Source organism: Schistocerca piceifrons, chromosome 3, assembly GCF_021461385.2.
Source record: "Schistocerca piceifrons isolate TAMUIC-IGC-003096 chromosome 3, iqSchPice1.1, whole genome shotgun sequence".
NCBI lineage: Eukaryota > Metazoa > Arthropoda > Insecta > Orthoptera > Acrididae > Schistocerca > Schistocerca piceifrons.
The window spans coordinates 295,897,914-295,921,831 of record NC_060140.1 but is presented as its reverse complement, the minus strand read 5'-3'; the positions used below and the strand labels follow the sequence as shown (position 1 = coordinate 295,921,831).

Sequence of the window (23,918 nt, the reverse complement as noted above, 5' to 3'; positions counted from 1 at the left end):
TCATACAGTTTTCTAAAAATTGAATGAGAAAGACTGCGATGTGGAGTAGACACACAAAACTCAGAACAATGGTTTTCAATTTTTTAGATGAAAAATAAAAGTTTTACAGACAAACTAACTACAGAGATGGGCTAACTTTGATCCATCTTTGTAAAACAACTCCCCCCCCCCCCCCACACACACACACACACACATGGGATGACTTGAAATTTCCCTCCCTGTGTATGATATATGAGTTTCGTGGAGTAGCCAGTATGCCCTGTCGGGGTGGGCTATGTAACAGCGATACGTATCAGTATTATGTCACTGTTGTCCCAGTGTGAACCGGTTAAGTCTCTTCCATTACATTTCAGCGTGCTCTGTCGATGCAGATTGCTTCAGGGTTGTTTCGTGTGTCGCATTGCATATCATATCTCACACTGTAGCATCTCAGTGTGAACCACGTGTAATTGTCTTCACCAATTCTGCCAGCCGCCCTTAGGAAGCAAGGATGACCTCAGAACCCAGGTGGTACGTGTCATGTGTCAACTGTCACCTGTGCTGACAGGAGTGATGACCTGCAGACAGTTGACCCCAGTTAACTCAATTACTGCCAGCAGAGCTTCCTCCACATTTGAATGTGACACCTAGAAAGCAAACAGAGTGAACACGCCTTCCTTCCCAAACTGCCTGCTATTTCCCTACGAAACTCTATCAGTCACCTCTTATTGGACCTCCCAAGGACCAGTAAACACACCCTCTACACTTGTCCAGAGAGGGATTGTCCCCATTCTCAACAGGCAAGGCATCGCCTCCTGGTTCAAATGTACTCTCGGTAATGGGCAAGACTGCAAAACATCTTAAGGCTTACAGAGACAAGCATGTGGCCAGTACCCACTTTCATCTTCCACCCAGAGATTTGTGAGACTGCCACTGTTCATCATTCACCCCAAGTGAGAGTGAAACAGTCTGGCCAGGTACACTGGAAGGTGCTGTGACATCAGGGAGCCCAGACAAGACCAAAAGTGCAACAGCTTTCTATACAGGTGCCTCAACACCACTTTAGCCCAAGGCAGTAACCTGAAGTCTGTCAACGAAGTTTTCAACTGTTTCTGGACAGTGACCAAGCGCCCTGCATCCGTACTCAACAGGCACAATCCCTATAGATCTTCTTCTTGCTTTCAGAATCACATTAAGAAATATACTACTATCTCATGCAGTCACTAGATATGGTCTAAGTACTGCTGCTACAATCAAATCTTCCAATCATTTTGGAGGATTGGAGATATAGTGAGCTTCTTCAAATTAGACATCTAGTCAACTTGATCAAGAATCCCATAAGATTGTGGATGAATGTCATTAAGGTACTCAATGTGACTGCGAGCCACTGCACATCAAGTAGACACAATGCTGCACTCTGCAGTGATGTTTGCATTACTCCAGAATGTCTGCTTGAGGCAGAAAGGTAAATCTGGAAAAACCAAATACAAATTGGATAAAGGTTGTGTGTTCAGTTTTGGATGAACTAGATTACTGTGCAATACATGTGGATTCAAGGATAGCATCACAAGCAATACCATTGAAATTAGGAACAATGATTCTCTTCTGAAAAGATCTGAGACTCTTGAGCCCTTCTCAAAACCAATACTGGCCACAATACACTCGTCAAGTGCACCCAGCACTGAGACTACCAGATGGAACACACAACACACAGGATAAAAGTGCAGCTGCTCACACTACCCTCCCCACAGTGCTCTTGAGTGTGTTGAGGGCTGCAGGGCACCACCTATATAAGGACAAAATATATGCTATTTCAACACTATGATGAAAGCAACATTTAGCAAAATGTCACTTCTCTTCTAAACTCAGGAACTTTATATGTGTTTAAATCAATGGGAATGACAACGAGCAAAAACAGCCTGTTGGTCTGATGAGCTAAGGTTTTAATTCCGCTGTATGGGAAGGGCATAAGTGATCTTAGCATCAATCACAAGAGGCTGCAGATTCATCAAGTATGATGTTCCTAACTCAAATATATATTTGCGCAATATAGGGCACATTTTCAGCATAGCGCAATGGCACATTTTGAGACTGTACATAGGAACGCAAAACTGATTTATTTCACCGCAATCTTTTTCAGGACTGGCTGCACTGGATAATGTTGTATTTGAGCCATATAGTGCTTGCAAATATCTAGATGAGAACCCATCAAGCCATAAGGCATGACCTGTAGAGGAATTAATTATACAGTATTCATGCTTTTATGTACTAGATAAACTAGAAAATTAAAACAACTAACCTGTGCCAATCCTGGTAGAACATACTCGGGGAAAATATTGGCATCACTGCATGGAATGGTTTTGACCATTGTTAAGCATTTTGTAAGTGCCTGAATGGCCCTCACTCTGACACGAGGATATGTATCATGGACCAAATGGAACTGAAATCATAAAGAATTACATCCCTAAAGTATTATGTACCCTTATTGTCATAAATTTATCCCAAGTTAAAGAATGAAGGAGTTACTTACAACATATGGAAGAATCCTGTCCAGAACTGTTTCAGCAGATGTGTGAGCGGCCAATTCCAAGAGTATATCTAGACTCTGTAATTTTGATGTACAATAATGCAGACCCCTGTTAAAATAATAATAATAATAATAATAATAATAATAATAATAATAATATAATACCCTAGTACATCAGAGAGCTCCCCTAAAATCTACTCTACTTTTCATCTATATCTTCTAGATTTCATAAAGATTGAATACTGCAGGATTAAAATTACTTTCAGTAGTGACGAGTGTATCGTAAACACATTGTCCACAACAGTGAGTGTTGGAGCAGATACAAACTGCACATTATAGTCTGTTTTACTATCTGTGAGGCTTTCCCTGAGATGATTTGCAGCCAGTTTCTGTTAGGTTTGCTGATAGCCTACTCCATTTATCAAACCATTCTTAATCTTATTCCAAGTGAATTCCAATATTTCAAATTGCTCAGTGATTTTTCACTTATGCATGAAATTAAATATCTGATTTATCTCCAATATTTTAGAAAAATGTTATGAAATATGTCTGCAAATAAGTAACTCACAAAAATAACCACATCATTAAACAAATTTTCAGACACTTTAAAAATGCAACCATAAAAAATTTAATATTTTTATAAGCAATATGGCAAAGCATTGAATGATGCAGAGGATGGGCTAATAACAGTATGCAACTATAAATTTTTCTTTGTTAACAACAGAAAAATTTTGCTAAAAAGCACAAATTACAATGAATGCACAAGTTCTCCACACAGAGGCGTGGTTAACGATGAGGTGCAAAAGAGAACTTTCTGGTTAAACATGGCTGAATTAACTGGTCTTCTCCAGAAACAAACTGCTGTAACTAGTCTAAAGCCATAGATAATACATGCTCTCCCTTGCAGCCCCATCCTTGTTTGCCTTTTCAGACGTTTGATAAAGAGTATAATCATTGCATGCATCCTGTCTAAGCTCTTGATGTGATGTAGATTAATTAGTTAACGGAAAACTATACCTGTATTTGTTATGTTTACAATTACAGCAAATCTTTTGAGCATTATATATTACCAGACAGGATTAAGTCATGTAAGTGTACTGATCAGAAAGCAATATCCTTTAATTTATTTCTCTTTTACCGGTAAATCACAAGAAATGAAATTAAATATGCACACCATTTAATCACAACCTTCATTGCCATTCTGGAAAAAAAGCCATTGTCACACTGAGTCTCTGAATCTTCAAAGTAATGGCCACAATACACATATCAGCTGAATATTGGTAGTATACTGATTATGCTAGATTTGTGTATAATGAAAGATGAGGTAAGATTTTCCATCCACATGTTAGATACTCAGGAATTGCTTTCACATCTGTGTCAGTTCTTGCAAAGGCACTGGAGTGTCTGATGGTCAAACATGCTGAAGATGTGCTTCAAGTTTCTTCAGAGTGCTAATGTATTGCACAGAATCAACTGACTGCCATCTCTCAAAAATGTTCTAGGGATCAGACTCTCCTGACCTGAATACTCATGCAGTCACTTTCGTTGCAGACTGCAAGTTATGAATTTTTTTTTTTTTTAACACTGTGTCACATTTTTCCATAGACTGCCTGATTTTATTCAAGCATAAAGAAATAAACACACATCTCATTTCCTGTCACAATATTTCCTAAGTCCTTTTCTCCTTCTGTTTTCCAACGGTGCAGCAAGTTGTTGGCTACTGTCTTATTTGCCTCTTTCTTCTGATCATTACACCCAAAGCACATAAACTTTTACCTTAGACTGCCTTTAAGGTGTGAAATACCTCATCTGCTGTTACCTGGATGTTTGCATGAATAATGTCTGATGTAATCACTGTAGCGGAGGGTCTGCTGCTCCATTTTTGATCCACCTACAGAGATCACCCTACAGGTTCCGTACAGTGAAAAACTGTTTGTTCAACTGCACTGGCATCCTTTTAGCATCCTCAACAACATTATTCAGACATTTCAGAATGTGAATTGGATTTCACCTTCAATATTCAGGAATACTATCACTGTTTGTTACCTAACACACAATTTACGACTGGCCATTTTCTCAAACACCATGTATTAATGGAACACACTATTACTTCCAAAGGATGTAAAAGTAGCTTACAGCATCAATTCCAAAATTAAATTCTTACAACACTTAATGAGATACAAAACTGAAAAGCAGCTTTCTCTCCACACTTGGTAAATTAAAAATGAAAGAGATTTTCTACAGTATAAGTATATCAAAAACAGTCTTGACTGCAATAAAATATTTGTTGCCAACGGTAACCAGTTTTGGTCAAAATGTGACCACCTTCAGACCATATTACACCATGATGGCAGGTGTTGGTGTTGAACAAAACACATATTATGAATCCATGAATGTCAATTGCTGCAATGAGCAGCTGATAGTAGTGGACCCACAATACCTGCACCATTAACTGCCACCATCTGTCATCATGGTGTAATATGGTCTGAAGATGGTCACGTTATTACTGAAATGGGTTACCATTGCCAATAAATATTTTATTGTGGTCAAGAGTGTTTTTAATTCAATTTTACAATATTTTATCGAGACCACTGATATTCTACACAAAAAATATTCTCAAAAGTTACTATAAACAAATCAAACAATGGAAAGTCCAGGATTGAATAACAGCAATATTGTGAAAAGGGTAGATTGCTACTTACCATACAGAGACGTTATCAGTCACAGGCAGCACAACAAAAAGACTACTGTACGTTTTAGCTTTCAGCCAAAAGGTGTTCTTCTGAAGTAGAAAACACACACAGATCCACATTAGCACAATTCAAACGCACATGACCACTGCTCCTGGTCACTGTGGCCTGTCAGGTGGGTAGGGGAGGGAGGGATAGCAGGGTAGGGAAAGGGGGGGGGGGGCATGCAGGGAGCTTGTGAGAACGTGCAGGGATGTGTGAGGACAGGACAGGGCTGCTGGGTGCAAAGTCAGGAGGCTGTGCTGGGGAGTGGGAGGGGGAGGGGGAAAGGGAGGAGAGATGCAGAGAATGGGGAAATAGACTACTAGGTGTGTTTATGCAATAGAAGTCATGTATAGTGCTGGAGTTGGAGCAGAGGAAGTAGGTGGAGGACAGGGACTAGCAAAGTTTCAAGGTCGTGGTGGTGGGGGATACAGTATGAAGGATATGCAGCTGGTTTTCATAGGAAAGCTCCATATGACACAGGCTGTCAAGCAGTCACTGAAGTGAAGCTTATCATGCTGGGCAGCATGTTGGCCAAAGAGACAACTGGACCACCCAGTTGCTGAACACACTGCCCAACACGATGTGTTTCATTTCAATGACTGCACCATCTGGATCCTTTCTACCAAAACCAATCTTTCAAAACTGCACAGGTGGAAATCTCCCTGCAAAATATTCTATGTTCCCATAATCCCCCTAGTCTCAACCTTCACTAGCTCCTGTCCTCCATTTACTTATCCCTTTTCCTGCACCCACTCCAGCACAACACCCTTCTACCCCACCAACGCACCCAGTAGTCCTTTTCCCCTTCTCTAGTTCTCTCCTTTGCCAGCCCTCTCCCCAAACCTCCCGGCTGTGCCTAGAAGCCCTACCCTCTCCCCATCACATCCATGCACACTCCCACTAGCAGCACTACATCATCTCCCACCCCATCCTACTACTATCCCCCTCCCCTACCAAGCCTCCTCCTAACCCGACCACCCACCCAGGTTGCTGCTCCCATCAGATGCAGTTACCAGTCTAGTCACAGCAGCCAGAAACAGTTGTCACATGTGTGTGAGTTATGCTTGTGTGAATGTGTGTGTGTTTTCTACTTCTGAAGAAATTATGTATAGCAGTTTTTTTTCCGCACCTGTCTGCGATTTGACATCTCCTCTGAATGGTAAATATCAATCTATTTTCACTATTGTTGATACAAACATATCAGTCAAATTAACCTGCAATACACTATGACTGTGCATCTTTATTTTTCATAAATAGAGCTGTCATCAACCTAATGGCTATCTTGAACACCACAGTGCATAACTAGACATAGCTCTATTACAAGTGGTGTGTGCCTTACTTAAACTTGTGAACTTCCTTACCCAGCCAATTATAGGTGGAACTGCATTTTAATTTGCGCTCTGATCACGGTTACTAAAAAAGTTTTCATGTTAAACTGCAATTCATTAACATCAATACTAAACACTTTTGTCAATATAAAATGAAATACTTACATTAATCATGAAAGAAATATCTTTTCATTATTTCATATAACTCATTTTCTCACCTTATGCAGGATGTTACTAGAGCTGTAATAATGACTAGGCCATCTGAACCATTAGGTATATCAGAATCACTGTCGTCTTGATCTGCTGGTCTCTTTTCAGCCTCTGGTACTGGCTTCAAAATATTTATTATGTTATTTACATCTTTTCTTAATCTGAAATAATAATTTTAAAAATTCAGCATAGTCCTCACATTTGAAATCCAGATAAATAATTGACTTATAATTATAAAAGATGCATGGTAAAGTACATCAGAAATGCATATGGCTTTCCTTCAATCATCTTACCTGGCAATCTTCTCATCTGGTGATACAATAGGTGCAGCAGAGAAAAAATGCATATATGACTGCAAGAATGAGTAAAAGTATTCAGGAAAAGCTTTACCCCTCTGTTGGTCAAGATATATCTCTGCAGACTGCCGCTTTGTAGGGTCCCTCTGAAGCATATCTCGCAGAAGTTTCTGTACAGATTGAAATTATATCCAGATACAATCTCAGCACGCAATGGAATTATATTTTACTGCAGTTTCTGCATACAATGCAATTATATTACAGTATGAGCACTTTTTAAAAACTTATTATGTCACAAACAACAATGATGAGGTATTTGCATCACTGAAAAAAATAGACTGCTCATAAATAATGTCAGCTAAGCACTCCATATACTCAATAATGTATAGTTTATGTGAATCAATTTACTGCAAAAAAGATGTAACTATAGGGCAAAATTTCTGATGGCCAGGAACTGGAGAGAATGTGATAGCATTTAAGGAATATGGGGAAATGGGACGACAACAAATAAAAACAGCAGACTGCATTAAGAACTTATCAGACAGTTGAAGTTAAGTCATACCAGTAGGTGCATTAATTATTAAACACCTTACAAATCTTGATGTCTCTATTTTTCATTTACATACAGTGAACATATGCTTCCCTGCTTATGGCAAGACAATGTAAACACAGAATCTGAAAAAGTGCATCAAGAGATGGCAAGTGTGCAACCAATTCCTCAAGCCACAACATCGTATGTACCAGAAATACCCTACCACACAGCAGTGCAACCTCTTCACAAGAATGTAACAATATTGTGCTGCATTCTACGTGGGCATGACAACCAACAAGCTGTCCGCATGAATAGCCACCGACAAACTGGTCAAGAAACAACTGGACCACCCTGTTGCTGAGCATGCTGCCCAACATGACCTCCTCCATTTTAATGACTGCTTCACAGCCTGTGCCATATGGAAACTTCCCACCAACACCAGCTTTTTCTGAATTGCACAGGTGGGAACTCTCCCTGCAAATGTCCTACATTCCTGTAACCCTCCTGGCCTCAGCCTTCAATAATCATTGTCCTCACCCATCTAACCTCTTCCATCCAGTATTTTTACTTTTCTACTTTTCTGCTACCCTCCCCCGACCCCCACACCCTCCATCTAACCTCCCGACTGTACCTAGCTGCCTTACCCTCTCTTCACCTCGTCCCTGCATGCTCCCCAGCAGCACTTCACCATACCCCACCCTTACCCTGCTATCCCTCCCCTTCCCTGCCCCAGCCTCCTCCTTACCCCAAACTCGTTGCCTCTCCCATCATCCACTGCTACTACTGTTCGTAGTGTGGCTTCAGCTGCCAGAGACTGTGGTCATGTGTGTGAGAGTTGCGTTTGCGTGAATATATCTGTGTGTGTGTGTGTGTGTGTGTGTGTGTGTGTGTGTGTGTGTCATCTATTTTTGTAAAGGTCTTGTTGGCCAAAAGCTTATTTTGTGACAGTCTTTTATTGTGCCTATCTGCGACTCACCTCCTGCTATATGGTGAGTAACAACTACCCCTTTCATAATACTGTTACGTTCCATCCTGGATTTTCCTTTGTTTGATTTTGACTTCACATGAATGGTCAGGGACGATGAGCAAGAATTGTCTGAAGCATAAAAAAAGTCAAACTGGATAATGTTATGTCACAATCAAATAATAAGGAACATCAAATGTTATAACATGTTTGTAGAAGACAGGGATGAAAACTGCCCCTCTTAGAGTTTCAGTACACAAAGCAGCATTGTACCTGGTCTACTGAAATCATTTATTGGGCTTTTGAGAGTTCATGATATTTGGGGATTGGTCACATGAGGTACAGCTCCAGAAGCTTTAACCTTCCTCATAGTCTGATTGAACTTCACCGTAGAATATGGCAGGTCTTGGATCTCATTTGCCTGAAAGTAATTTGCAGACTGGTGTTGGTTCTGTACATGTTTGAGCTATCTTGATGACACAGACTAAACCCACTAACTTATACCTGAACTTATGGCATATATTATGAACTATCAAGTGTAGATCATTTTGTGCCTCAGAATGCAGCCAAAATATCCTCCAAACTATAAAATTTTAAGCAGGTTAATGCATTTCATTACATATCACAATATAAACCAATAACATCCTCCCATACACCAATCCTGTCAATGGCATCTCCCACCCCATCAAAAGTAAGGCCACCTGTGAAAGCACCCAAGTAATCTATCAACTTAGCTACAAACACTGTGTTGCATTCTACAATGGCCTCACAACAAGCTGTCTATCAACATGAATGCCTACCACCAAACTGTGACCAAGAGACGGCTAGACCAATCAGTTGCTGAGCAGGCTGCCAAATATGGTGTGCTTCACTTGAATGACTGCTTCAAATTCTGTGCAATCCTGATTCTTCCCACCAACAACAGCTTTTCCGAACTGTGCAGGTGTGAACTCTACTTGCAATATATCCTTTGTTTCAATAACACAGCCAGCTTTAACTTTTGCTAGTTGCTGTCCACCACTTATCAATCCCCTTCCCTGCTTCCACACCAGTAGTACATATCCCTTTTATCCCCAATGAAACTGCATTGTTCTTCCCCTTACATCATTTCATCATTTCTCTTCCCCCTCCCCCCCCTCCCTCCCCTCTCCCCCATTACAACCCCTCGATCCTGCACCTAGCAGCCCAAACCCTGTCCACACCACATCCCTGCACACTCTCATAGGTGGCACTACCGTCTTCCCCTTTCCCTACCCTGCTGTCCCTCTTCTTCTCGCCTCACATCCCTGTTGTACCCTTACTACCCATCTGAGCAAAGATTGCTGCTTACCTCAGAAGTAGTCACAGTCGGGTTTCAGTGTCCAGATGTGACAGTGGCCATGTGTGTTTGAGTTGTGCTTATGTGAATCTGCGCAAGTTTTCTGTGTCTGATGAAGGATTTAGTCCAACAGCTCAACATATCATCTAGAGTACTTCTCATGGTACTTGTCTGTTACTCAAGTAGCAACTTATTATGGTATTTAATATGGTGAGTAGCTATTTATCCTATTAATATTGGTGTTACAGCCCAATTCGGTTTGATGAGTATTTTGAAAAAGTCCAAACAATGGCTTACAACAACATTTGGCCAATATTAATCCAATTAAACACTTATGATAAATGGTAGAGAAATTTTTTCATCCTCAAAAACTTCCATCTAGTATTAATACTGTGTGAGTAGCTACAAAACTGCATAATTTCATATTTGTCCATAGGAATTAAGTCCACCTGATAAGTTTTTGCCATGCCAAGTCTTTTTCATCATTCAGAGTAAGCACTACATAACATTGCACAATTACTCACTGAATCAGGTCCTGTAAATGACCATTCAGCTGGTACAAACACAGTTGCACTTATACCAAGTCAAACACCTAATGGGAGACAAAAATTTTTTGGTTACATGCAGTGAGAAGAACTGAATCTTAAAAATTAAGATGAAACAGTGCTCAGCACAAAGACAGATAGTAGACTTTAATTGAAAATAAATAAAGGTTCATTAACACAAGCAACAATAGCACTGCATGAGTGCAACATCAGGAGTACACCACTCAGTCACATGTCTTGGGACTTACAACTGAAAGCACTGTAAGATGGACCCATCATAATTATCTTGCAGTGAGGTAAGTAAATAATAAACTGTTCTCAACTGGAAGAATTCTGATGAGTATAGCTCAACCATAAAAAGTCACCTACAAGGCACTCAAGCAACATATCTTTGAGTAGTGTTCAAGTCAATAAAATAGGTGAGGTGAATGAAAAGTTTTAAGGAATGTGTACACTGACTGAACAGATATCATAAGGACACCATCATGTATGAATGGTATAAACTACATTCAAACAAATAAAAATGAAGTATTTATCAATCATATATCTGGGAAAAAGCAAAAAATTCTTGGGCTGACATAAAGATGACATCAATATCAAGATATTTTGTTTTTGTTATGTTGGTGCATGTTGCACAATGATGCAACTAAAGCGTCAACTTAATGTTTGGAATAGTTTTCTTTACATGGATTTTTAAAATAAATATGCTGTGTAATGGCATGCTTACAGGTGTTCTCCTGAGTTATTGTTTCATTTTATGCATAATAATTTGACAACCAATCCAGTTGTCTTCCTCAGGTGCAACAAGTTTTGCCGTTATGTGTACTCCCTGCCCGGACTCCAAACAGACAGTGAACTACTGTTAGTCTCACATCGCTATCTATGGCAGAGTTCAATTTCCAACGCCCCCTACGCCCTTTGACGCTGTTTTGCTTTTCAGATCTCCTAATGATATTCTCTCAGAGCTTTTTTGCTATGGTGGATGTGATGGCCAGTGAGATTACAATAAACCGATTGCAGGACTTGAGAGATAACAAGCATGTTATGCATGTTGCATTAAAACAGATATACTGAAGTAATGTGCAGTCATTTTTTGTTTTGTTTTAAATAATTTATCATCATTAAAATTCATACCAAGTGGATAAACAATAAATCAGTAAATTGTGGTTGAATTAAAAATAACCAATCTTTGAGTAAAAATAGTCCACAGGAATGACAACCAAAACTGCAAGCATGGATGCAAACATCAAGAATGTACACCAAGCGTTATTGAACAGCAGGAAATTTGAGGTGTGTAAAATAGATAATACTGCAGGTACATCAAAAGAAAAAGTAAGGCATATTTTAGAGGAAGAATTAACATTCAAGATGAGTGCTAAAAGTTGATAACACAAAACTGAATTCCCCATCTATATTAGCACTATTTTAAAAGGGAGAAGGGAGTTTAATGTATCACATCCTACTGTCAACAAGATTATTAATAACGACATAAAAACACTGAGCCTGGACAAATATTGGGAATTAAATCAGCAGTGTCCTTTCAAATGAAAATAAATCATCCTGCCATTTGTCTGAATGAATCTGGTGAAACACAGAAAAAAATTTAATTGTTGGACAGGAATTTGAGCCCCCTTTCCCTTGAAGATCACTCCTGTGTCATAATCACTGCTCGATATGTTTAAAACAATTTCAAAAATAAAACAATAATTTAAAAAAACTGATATTGAGCACAAATATGGACGAGACGTGGGACCACCACTTCATACCAGACACAGTACAGAAACACAGTAGGTGTAAGGTAGCGGTTATGAACCAACTGAAATTGGTTTCATCTGCAATAGGTACTCTTCTTGAAAATTACTTCATGAAAGCTAAGACAGTAGCTTGCGAAATTTCCATGTGTTCTGTATGCATGTGGGGAAGAGTCACGAAATGCAGCACACAAAATTCATATTTCTTATGGACAATGTGCTCGTCAACAAAAGGAGCTTCACCAATAAAAAACTCAAGGTCAGAAGTATGAGTCTAAGTTTTTGAAATAAGAGCCTATTTACCCAATTTGGCACCTACCCACTTTCCACTATTCCCAAACCTATACAAATTTGTCACCAGAAACCATTTAAAGTCCTATGTAGATGCTTTGGCAGCCACAGGCAAGCATTTTGCAATGCTTCAACGGACACATCTTGATAACGCAATCAACTCACTGGAAACATCAGACTTTATGGATGATTAAAACTGTGTGCCCCACCAGGACTCAAGCCTGGAAATGTGCCTTTTGCTGGCAATGCTCTTACTAACGCCAGAAAGTTTCAAAACAGTACACAATCTGCTACAATGAGAAAGCTTCATTCCGGAATCACTGGAAATATTTTACACAAAGTTCTCTTACCTAACGTGAACTACATCCAAAATTTAATATGTTTCTGAGCTAAAAAGATGAAGAACAGCTAAGCCAAGAACTTTTCAACATGCCCTCATAGATAATACAGTGGAGACTCAGTTACAATTATCTGGACTGTCACCTGCAAGCAAGTATCTTTGTTGTCTAGTCCAGGTGTGCACAGATATGTTGCGCTGCCCCATGCATTTCATTACTGTTTCAGTTAGACAGCACGTTTCACTATTGAATTAGATAGCACATGTTTCATTATTGTTTGAGTTAGACAGTTCCAGTTGCTACACCGCTGTGCTGTGACATGTCTGTGCTTAAAAATCTCTACACACAAGAGAGTGATATCATCACTTAAAGATAAAATAAACATTATTTATCATTAAAAAAAGGAGAAACTTGTTGCAAGTTAGCGAATAAGTATGGTGTGAATACTTCTATGATAAGCATATTAAGAAGAATATTGATTAGATTTTGTAGTACACCTGCAAACTTGATAGTGAATGTAGGAGTAAACATCGAAAAGTGTAAAGAAACTGAAATAGGAACCTCGGAAAAATCTTTGTATTGTTGGTTCTCCTAAAAGCAATCAACTGGGCAGCCAATAAGCCAATATATGGTCCTTTGCTCTGAGAAAAGGCATTACTGTTAGGGTGTAGATAAATAAATAAAAAACAGATGGCAATGAATCACTTGTGGCAAGTAATGGATGGCTGTATAGGTTCAAATCTCATCAAGAAATTCTTGAAATGGAAACACAAGACGAAAAAGTCAGCTGATGCAGAGGCAGAAAATTCTTTTAATAATGGATGTAAAAAAGAACAGGATGAAAATGACTATGATTTGGACTTTGTTTACAATACTGAAGAAACCAGACTAAATTGGAAACTGTTACCATCAAAATCTTTAGTGTATTATGTGTGAGATATTGTCATTGGCACTATGCAATTTTCATGCAATCTTTAATTCTTTAGGGTCACATTTCTGCCTACCATGATGTATTTATTGTTCACCATGATGTATTTACTGTTGTATCTACTTCAACAAAATCCTAAGTACTGTAAAAAACATAAATATCCAGCACCACGTCATTTACATATAGAAATTTCATTCATATATTAAGAAGTTTTATATAAAAGATATAGGCATCTGGTGGTACCATATCACATCTTACTTCCAGATGTAATTTGTACCTACTTAAACTGAAAACATGTAGGTATACACCATGCACATTTTAGCATACATAAGTTTTGAATCCCACAATACACATCAGTTGTTCCATGAGTGGGTGCTTATGCTCTCATGTAAAGCTCAGGAACTATACCACGAGCTCCACAATATTTTGCAACAATCCACCATGCAGCTACACTGACACTATAACTCATAATTCTTTTATGAACATGTTGTAATTAGACCACGGGCACTGCACCACTTATGCCTATGACTTAGTGTAGTTCACTTTATGTGCTGTGAAGAATACAATTATGTAAACCTAATAGCATTTCATGAAGTGATTTTGTATGGGCCACAGCTATGGCCTATATCTGTCTTGCATACAGGCTAGTTACCTTGATGACTGTTTTTTGTAAGGCTTTTGATATGGTTCTATGTTGCCAAATAATCTGAACTACATTTTATTGTACACGATTTTTCTAAAAATGACATTGAACTGTTGTTTAGTATACGTTTACATGTAAAGGATGAAAATGTATATTTCATTGTAAGTTTTTTTTTTTTTCAAAATTAACAGTGCCTATTTTCAAAACATAATCTTATTTTAAATCTGTGATTTAAAATGTTACATAAATTTTGTTAAAAATAATTTTAATGAGATTGGAGAGAAGACATAATTGCAGTGTGGCACATGCAATCAAAATTTATCAGTTATCAGACACTACTACAAAAACAATTGTGTATTTAATTATCTGTGAAAGCATTATACTACTTAAGTCATCATTGTGGTATCAAGTGATTAGTGTATGCTGAGGTATCAGCACAACATGTTGTATGTTTTAATTGTGTGGTATTTTATTTGTGAGGTGCTGATCTTCCCTGCCACTTTTTGTTACAATCTGATACAACGTCACTATGTGACATTCAATTTTGTAAAAAGCATGTACACCTAATAATGTTACAAGGTACATACTAATGTTGCAATAGTGTACAAAATTGTTAAATGAAACCAAATATGTTTGATCCACCTTCACTTGGATGTTTGTTTTTGTAACTTTTACATCCAATTAACACAGCATACATCTGTCAGAACTGGTAACAGTAACAAAAAGAATTACTAGTGATCTTGGCAAACTTGATTTTTCATGACTAACTAAAATTAAGAGCAACAGGAGGTCCAGTATATTACATAAAAAAGTTTCCTGCAATCATGAGCTTATTTCTCCCATGAATATAACAATCACATTACTGTGGTAGGCATACAATCTTTCATGAATAGAAAGAAAAGAGAATAGAAGAAATTAAAGAGAGAAAAACACTATACATGTCCATTTACCTTTATGTCCGGATCATCAAGCTTCTCCAAGTGCCGTGAAACATTATATTCACCACTGTGGTAAGAAAGGAGTTGTGAGAAATCAAATGGTGGATGGCCTTCATTAAACAACTCCAGCAGGGCACACCTAGGCAAGAAATGTAATACAAATTCATGGAGTAATTCTTCAGTTTAAGTAGAAGTGATTTTTTAATGTTTCCACTTCAAAGCTAACAACATGAACTGCAACCATATTTCATGGTGATTTTTAAGATGGTTGGTTGATTCCGGGAGAGGACCAAACTGGGACGTCATCGGTCCCATGACTTTTAAGTCTGTGAGGAATAAAATATATTGTTCTTAAAGATAGATAGAAAAACAAGGAAACAAAGACTACAAAAACTGAAAGTATAAGGGAGTGCTGAAAAGTAATGTCTCCAATTTTTTTATGTGAAAACTGTAAAAGCTTTTTTAATAAAATAAACATTTTAACATTGTACATTATTATTCTTCATGTCTACACATTTATATCACACTAACAATGAACACATCTCTCCCAATGAGAAATCATGTTGTAGATGCTGTCACTGTAGAATCTTTGACATTGTTAAGCACACAATAACTTCACCTCTGCTTGCACCATTTCATCACTATCAAATCTTCAGAGGTGTTCTTTAAGTTTTAGAAACAGATGGGGCCAAGCCAGGACTATAGGGAGGATGATCAATGACAGCGCTCAAGCTGTCAAATTCTTGCAGATGTCACGACGACTACCATTTACACACTATGATTTGCAACTCTCTACTGACAGAGGGCTGCAGATACGTAGAGATGAAGAATAACAATGTAGACATGTTAATAGGGTTTCTTTTATTTAAAAAGGTTTAAGAATTTTCACATTAAAAATTTGGAGTCATCATTTTTCAGCATTCCCTTGTATAATTATTCAGGAATATCCAAAATTGCTTTTCAAGTGTTTTTTCCTTCTTTTTTTTTTCTTGTCAAAACAAATATTCAAAAGACCTGTCTGCCTGCTTAGCTGGGTGGAAACGTGTTCGTCTCCCATGCAAGCTTGTCGGGGATCAATTCCTGGCCAGGTAGGAGATTTTTCTCCACTTAGGGACTGGGTGTTGTGTTGTTCTCATCATCATTTCATCCTCATCACCGGCGCGCATGTCTCTCAATGTGGTGTCAACTGAAAAAAACTTCCCCAGATGGGGCCACCTGGCCCACAATGCCATACGCTCATTTCATTTCCATTCCATACGCACTTAATTGGCTGTCATGTAAAAGGCACTAATGCAAGCTGTCACTCGATGAAGCAGATTCCTGAAATATGGGGCACAGGTTGTCATCTACATCTGCACCTACATCTTCATGGGTACTCTGCAAGTCACACTTAAGTGCCTGGCAGAGGGTTCATCGAACCACCTTCACACTAATCCTCTATTATTCCACTGTTGAACAGAGCACGAAAAAAAAAGAACATTTATATCTTTCCGTGCAAGCTCTGATTTCCCTTATTTTATTAATATGATCATTTCTCCTCATGTAGGTCAGCATCAACAAAATATGGAAAAAGAAAGCTGGTGATTGACACTTCATGACAAGATCTGGCTGCAATGAAAAATGCCTTTGTTTAAATGATTTCCACCCAAAATACTATATCATGTCTATAATACTTCCTATTTCTCAATAGTACAAAACATGCCGCCCTTCTTTGAACTTTCTCGTGTACTCCGTTAAACCTATCTGGTAAGGATCCCATGCCATGCAAGAAGATGGACAAGCTTAGTTTAGGCAGTCTCTTTAGTAGCTCTGTTGTATCTTCTACGTGTTCTACAATACAACACAGCTTTTGTTCGCCTTCCTCACATTTTCTAGAAGTTCTTTCCAATTTAAGTTATTTGTAATTGTAATTCTTTGGTATTTAGTTGAATTTACTGCCTTTAGATTTGACTGATTTTTTATGTAATCAAAGTTTAGTGGATTCCTTTTAGCACTCATGCGGATGACCTCACATATTTAGTTATTTAGGGTAAATTGCCAATTATTGAGCCATACAGATATCTTCTCTAACTCATTTTGCAAACTGGTTTTGATCTTTTGATAATAAATGACAGCATCGTGTGCAAACAACCTATGACAGCTGCTCAGATTGTCTCATACATTGTTTATAAATATAAGAAACAGCACAGGGTCTATAACACTGCCTCGAAGAACACCACAAATCACTTCTGTTTTACTCAATGACTTTCCATCAGTTACTATTAACTGTGACATCTCTGACAGGAAATCACGGATCCAGTCGCATAACTGAGACAATATTCCATTAGCACATAATTTGATTACAAGGCACTTATGAGGTACGGTGTCAAAAGCCTTCTAGAATCCTAGAAATATGGAATCACTTTGAAATTCCTTGTCAACAGCACTCAACACTTCATGTGGGTAAAGCATTAGGTGTTTCACAAGAACAATGTTTTCTACATCCATGTTGACTCTGTGTCAATGGACTGTCGTCTTCAGGGTAATTCATAATGTTCGAACACAATATATGTTAGAAGAGCCTGCTGAATGTCGACATTAATGATATTTTGTAATTTAGTGGATTACTTCTATTGCCTTTATTGAATATTGGTGTGACTTGTGCAACTTTCCAGTCTTTGGGCATGGATCTTTCATTGACTGAGTGGTTGTACAGGATTGTTAAGTATGGAGCTACTGCATCAGCACACAATGAAAGGAATCTAACTTTTTTACCATATGGACGTGAAGACTTGGTCTTATTAAGTGATTTCATTTGCTTCACTATTCCAAGGATATCCACTTCTATGTTACTCATGGCGGCAGCTGTTCTTGATTTGTACTCTGGAATATTTACTTCATATTCTTCGGTGAAGTAATTTCACAAGGCTGCGTATAGTAACTCTGCTTTGGTGCCACTGTCACTGACAGTATTTCCATTTTTATCATGCAGAGAAGGCATTGATTGTGTCTTGCCACTAGCATACTTTACGTATGACCAAAATTTGGTTTGGAGACAAAGTTTCTTTGTGGAAATTGTTATAAGCATCTCGCATTAAAGTCCATGCTGAATTTCAAGATTCAGTAAAAGACTGAGTCTCGGGGATTTTGCATTTGTTTAAATTTAGCATATTTTTTTTCATTGTTTCTGCAACAGTGTTCTGACCAGTTTTGTATGTTATAGGGGGAACAGCTCCGTTGTTTCTTAATTTATTTGGTCTAAATCTCTCAACTGCTGTCGATACTATTTCTCTGAATTCAAGCCACCTCTGGTCTACACTTAAAATGTTAATTTGGAAGGAGTGAAGCAAAGTGGAGAAATGTCAAGTGAATTTTTATTTGCCTTTTTGGAATAGACATATTTTTCATTTATTTTTGGTGGATTTAGGAGTTACGGTATTCAATCTCGCTATGACAAGCCCTGTGTTCACTAACCCCTACATCAGCTTGGATGCTTGTTATTAGCTCAGTATTATTTGTTGCTAAGAGTCCAAGTGTGTTTTCACAAATGTTTACTATTTGAGTGGCTTCATGAACTAACTGCTAAAAATAATTTTCAGAGGATGCACTTAGTACAATTTTGGGCAAAGTTTTTTGCACACATCCAGATTTAAACATGTATTTTTGCCAACATATCAAGGGTAAACTGAAGTCATTGCCACCTATAATTGTATGAGTTGGGTATGTGTTTGAAATTAGACTCAAGTTTTCTTTGACCCTTTCAAGCGATTGTATAATCTGAGTTGTGAGGTTGGTAAAAGGATCCAATTAGTATTTGATTCCAGTTGTCAAGAATGTCCTCTACCCATATTAGCTCACAGGAACTTAATACAAGGTAAGCTACTTCTAACAGCAACAAACATTCCACTCCCACCTGCATTTAGCCTATCCCTTCTGAACACTATTGGATCCTTTGCAAAAATTTTGGCTGCACTTATCTCTGGCTTTAGAGAGCTTTCGGTGCCTATAACGATTTGAGCATCAGTGCTTTGTATTAGCACTCGGAGGTCTGGTACTTTCCCAACACAGCTATGACAATTTGCAGCTGTTCTACCAAGGTTCCTAGATCGAAATTCTTCCTGTGTTCAATCTGCACCTTTGAGTCTGAACCCGTTTTTGTGATTCACCAAAACCCTCTACTATAAAAAACCGCTCAGTTCGTGCCACACAGCCCCCACTACCTACCTATGTAGCTACCTCCTATGTGTAATGGACTCCTGACCTATTTAGTGAAACCCAAAACTCCACCAGCCTACAGCGCAAGTCACAGAATCTGCAGCCTACATGGTCGCAGAACTATCTGAGCCTTTGATTCAAACCCTCCACTAGGCTCAGTACCTGAGGTCCGCAATTGGTTCTATTGATTATGCTGCAAATGGCGAGTCCTGCTTTCATCTCGCACCCAAGGCTGGCAGCCTTTACCACTGCAGACAGCCACCTGAAATCAGAGAGAATCTCTTCCGATTCAAAGCGACACACATCACTGGTATTGGTGTGAGCCACCACCTGCAGTTGCCCACAGTCTGTGATCCTCATGGCATCCAGAAGGGCCTGTTTCACAACTTGAATGACTCCACCCAGCACATGGAGTGCGCATTGGTTTTCTTCCCCTCCTTGGTAGCCATGTCCCTAAGAGATCCCATAATATGCTTAACATTGGAGCTCTCAACTACAGCCATCCCACCTCTATGACTCACCAGATCTTACAAGCTGAGAAGTTTCAGAGGAAACAGGACACGCAACTGCATCTGACTAAGGGACATTGTTAGCCACAGATAGCACCTGGGGCCTGTTTTTTGTCAGACAAACCGTGGGCCTTATGTTTGCCGTCCCCCCCCCCCCCCCTCCCCAGAAGTCTTTCACAGCCTGCCATGACCCGAGGCAACCTCCCATTTTATCACAGGTGAGGGTCAACGTCAACCTCAATGCAAGCAGTAACTGGGCAGCCACTGGTGCAGAACAACCAGCAGACTCTCAAATTTGCATTTACACTGTGTTCTGAAGGAGTTACTTGTGAGTGGTGTAAATATCTGAGGAGAGAACGGAGATCAGGTGATAATCACAAGAAGTAGATGATTATTCACTTTTAAGCTTTTCACTGATGAGTAGTTCATTTGGATCCCCACTGCCAGTCCATAACTGAAGCCAACATAGCCTGGAACTGAGAGCGAAGTGTTACCAACTCAGCTCACATCTGCACACAGCAATCATACTCCCTATCCATATTAAAGATGTTGGAAAACTATCCTTGAAAAACTATTCCATTTCAGAAGACACGCTATGTCCTTTCTAGTGTATGTAAAAGCACAATGTAAGAGAAAGGACCATGGATACGTCAGCAAAATGGAGACAGAAATAACAATAACCATTTTCAGGATGTTTACAGCTATAATGACTGAGATACGTTAATTTGAGTTATTGATGAATTGGATTTGGACAATAGGATAAGAGCAATCATTCAGCAGCCCTTGTTGAAAACAAATACATCAGACAAATTCAGAGGAGAAATTTCTGGCACTTATGAAATTAGGACAGGGGTGAGACAAGGAGACAATTCTCAAATTTGCATTTACACTGTGTTGTGAAGGAGTTACTTGTGAGTGGTGTAAATATCTGAGGAGAGAATGGAGATTAGGTGATAACGACAAGAAGTAGATGATTATTCACTGTTAAGCTTTTCACTGATGAGCAGTTCATTTGGATCGTCTTGATGCAGCTGTGCAACAAATTGAGAAACTGCAAACAGAAGCAGAAAGGGTCATCTTTGGATCTCACATCAATCACCATACAGAAAACTGAGGATAAATCATGAAAAATTTACGCAGATAGTGAGGTTTAAAGACATAAGCAAGTGGATGCAACTCAGCATGTTTAAAAATTAATTAATAAAAAAAATAGAAACCATATTTCACCTTACCAAAAATACGTCTATCAAAGCCAAGTTCTATAAATCGCAGAATGACTAATCAATGAGTAATATAATGTAACTGGACAGATAAAAAATCTACTCAGCAAGTGGCAGCAGGAGACCACACACATAAAAAAGGTTTTACTTATGCAAGCTTTCACAGCCAGTTGCTCCTTCTTCCGGAAGAAGGGTTGAAGAGGAAGGAAGAAAGGTGAAAGAAAAAAACAAAAGAGGTTTAGAAAAAGGGATAAATTTCAGAAAAGTCACTCAGAACCCCAGGTCAGGGAACACTTACAATCCGCTCTACCCCCTTCTCTTTTCCTAAACCTCTCCAGTTCCTTTCCCTTCACCCCTCTTCCTTCCCCTTCAACACTTCTGCTAGGAGCTTGCACAAGTAAAAGCTGCTGCTAATTGGTGAGTAGATTTTTTATGTATCCAATTACATTATATACACAATAACTACAAGCAAAAGAAAGGAAGATTTCAAGAAAAATCTTATCATCCCCATTCCCATTGCCAAATGTCAAACAAGAAGTTATTTACTCAAATTTTAATAATGTTTTCAATTGCCAACAGTTACATTGGCATCAGTTTTTACTGCCATATCTTTACTCCATAGTTATTAGAATTATTACCATAATTTGTCAGTCCCTTCTCAGACCACATATTACTTTCATCTTGAGTAGGATCTGCCCTGCCTTTCTGAATTACTTCGTAATTTCTAGTAACTGGATACCCCCCCCCCTCCTCCTCCTCCTCCTCCATCTCCTCCTCCTCCTCCTTCTCACATCCCCAATATCCCCCCCCCTCCCAAATCCCTCCCTCCCCCCCATGCCTGCTAATCCTTCCTAATACAAGAGAAGTATGCATTTCATACAATACATGTTGAGAATCAGTTTTGTCCCATACACTTTATCATGAAATCTTGTGCTCATGTATAACAAAACACAAATATTGCTCAAAGAGAAATAAATCATAGCCTAAGATATTCGTCACTAACACAAATGCCAGTAATTCAACTCACCCAGCGGAAAATATGTCCATAGCTGGTGTGAGATCTCCTCTTCTTGATGTCTCTTCTGGTAGTAGCAGCTGGCTTGATATGTCTGAATTTAAGGTCTTGATAAACCTAGGGAATCAAAAATGACCAGAGCTAAAATACAAGTTAAAGACATTAGCACAAAATTTGAACATGAACTATGAAAATCCATTCATCAAGATATGAAACTGTTTTATATAAATATTTTATGCCAAACAACATCACTTTTACACATCATTCTAGCATACTTACTTTCTTTTCACATGTATAAACTTTTTCTTGGTGATAAATGTCTTTTAAGTTGCCAAGGGAGCTGTCTGTGCCAAGAACCACAACTGGCAGTGGAGACCACTTGTCCTAAATTGATTTAAAGCATTTTCTGAAAACAGTGGCATAAAATCCTTTCTGTTGGACATTGAAAATCCTTCAGACCTCACAGTTTGATTTTATCAAAAAAGATCATAGCTCATCCGCAGAGAATGCAAGTTACTGGAGCTTTATTATGTGAAACAGACAACCTGTAATTTTCATCTCAATTCACATGTTTTAGTCAATATCTAAAATAATCAGACCAATAGTTTTTGAACTTAAAAACTCTACTTAATCATATGCAACCCCCCCCCCCCTCTTTTTCTGCTACTGGAAAGTACTGGGTGTAGAATAAATATAACTACTCACCACATAGTTGAGGAGTTGAGCAGTAGCACAGCCACTGGATGGTCAACTCTGTCTGTCAATTGGAACAGCAATCAAACCACAACTTAAAAAAGCTACACAGTATACTGTCTTCCCACTCCTGCCTCTGAATATCCTAAGAGATAGCTACCCGCAAAGCAACCTCCTGGTATTATTAACCTCTCCACTAACAAACTGAGCCTCACAGAAGTTTCAGCCCTTCCTAAATAATCTCATCTTCAGCACTGAATCCAGTTTCAATAATTGTGGATTGGTCATGGTGTCTATTCTCCTTCACCTATACATTACAGCAAAAACACTAACTTACTACCTACTGCTATGACCAAATAGTCCGAAATCAAGCATATAATTATGCCTTTCCTAGTTCAGACTTGTGACCCCACACCTTCCCTCCCCAGTTACCTTCCAGGAATTCCTCACCTCCAATCTTGTCTCACCTACCTTTCCTGGGTCACTTCCCAATAATACAAGCATCTAAAAAAAGGCAAGAGCAGCTACCTGTGATTTTAAAGAAGACTATGAATAGATCATTCTCCCTGCAAATGAATTCTCCACTACTGTGGTGATGAATTGTTGTGATTACCTGCCAAGATGGTCTCCATCAGTTGTCTGACTCTACCACCTATAAATGTAACCAGAATGATCCAGTCCCATCCCAGCCCATTACTACCTCCAATCCTAACTAAAATCACAATGCCAATAGTAGAAACTTTTGCCCAAACCCACCTCCTTCCTCTCCTCGACAAAACCCGCCTCCTACAGATTTTCTTAAATATACAAACCTAATCACCCTCAATGTCCTGTCATAGCCAACTGCTGTGCTCCTACAGAAAGATTCTCTGCCTCAGTTGATGAACATCTCCAACCCATTTTCCATTGGCTAATTTCCTTTACCAGGAAAGTGGCTGCAACTCGTTACTCCCTGCTTGTCACT

General features: G+C 38.8%; 1 protein-coding gene across 1 annotated transcript in view; it reads right to left on the bottom strand.

Annotated features, from left to right (window-relative positions):
- LOC124788224 (phosphoinositide 3-kinase regulatory subunit 4) overlaps positions 1 to 23,918 on the bottom strand; it is a 195,436-nt gene that overhangs the window by 114,582 nt on the left and 56,936 nt on the right. The window contains exons 5-10 of the mRNA XM_047255405.1: positions 22,274 to 22,378; positions 15,336 to 15,462; positions 7,073 to 7,245; positions 6,788 to 6,940; positions 2,510 to 2,615; positions 2,279 to 2,419 (exon numbers count right to left, since the gene is read on the bottom strand). Of these exons, the coding sequence (XP_047111361.1) occupies positions 2,279 to 2,419; positions 2,510 to 2,615; positions 6,788 to 6,940; positions 7,073 to 7,245; positions 15,336 to 15,462; positions 22,274 to 22,378 (805 nt within the window). The remainder of the gene's footprint in view (positions 1 to 2,278; positions 2,420 to 2,509; positions 2,616 to 6,787; positions 6,941 to 7,072; positions 7,246 to 15,335; positions 15,463 to 22,273; positions 22,379 to 23,918) is intronic.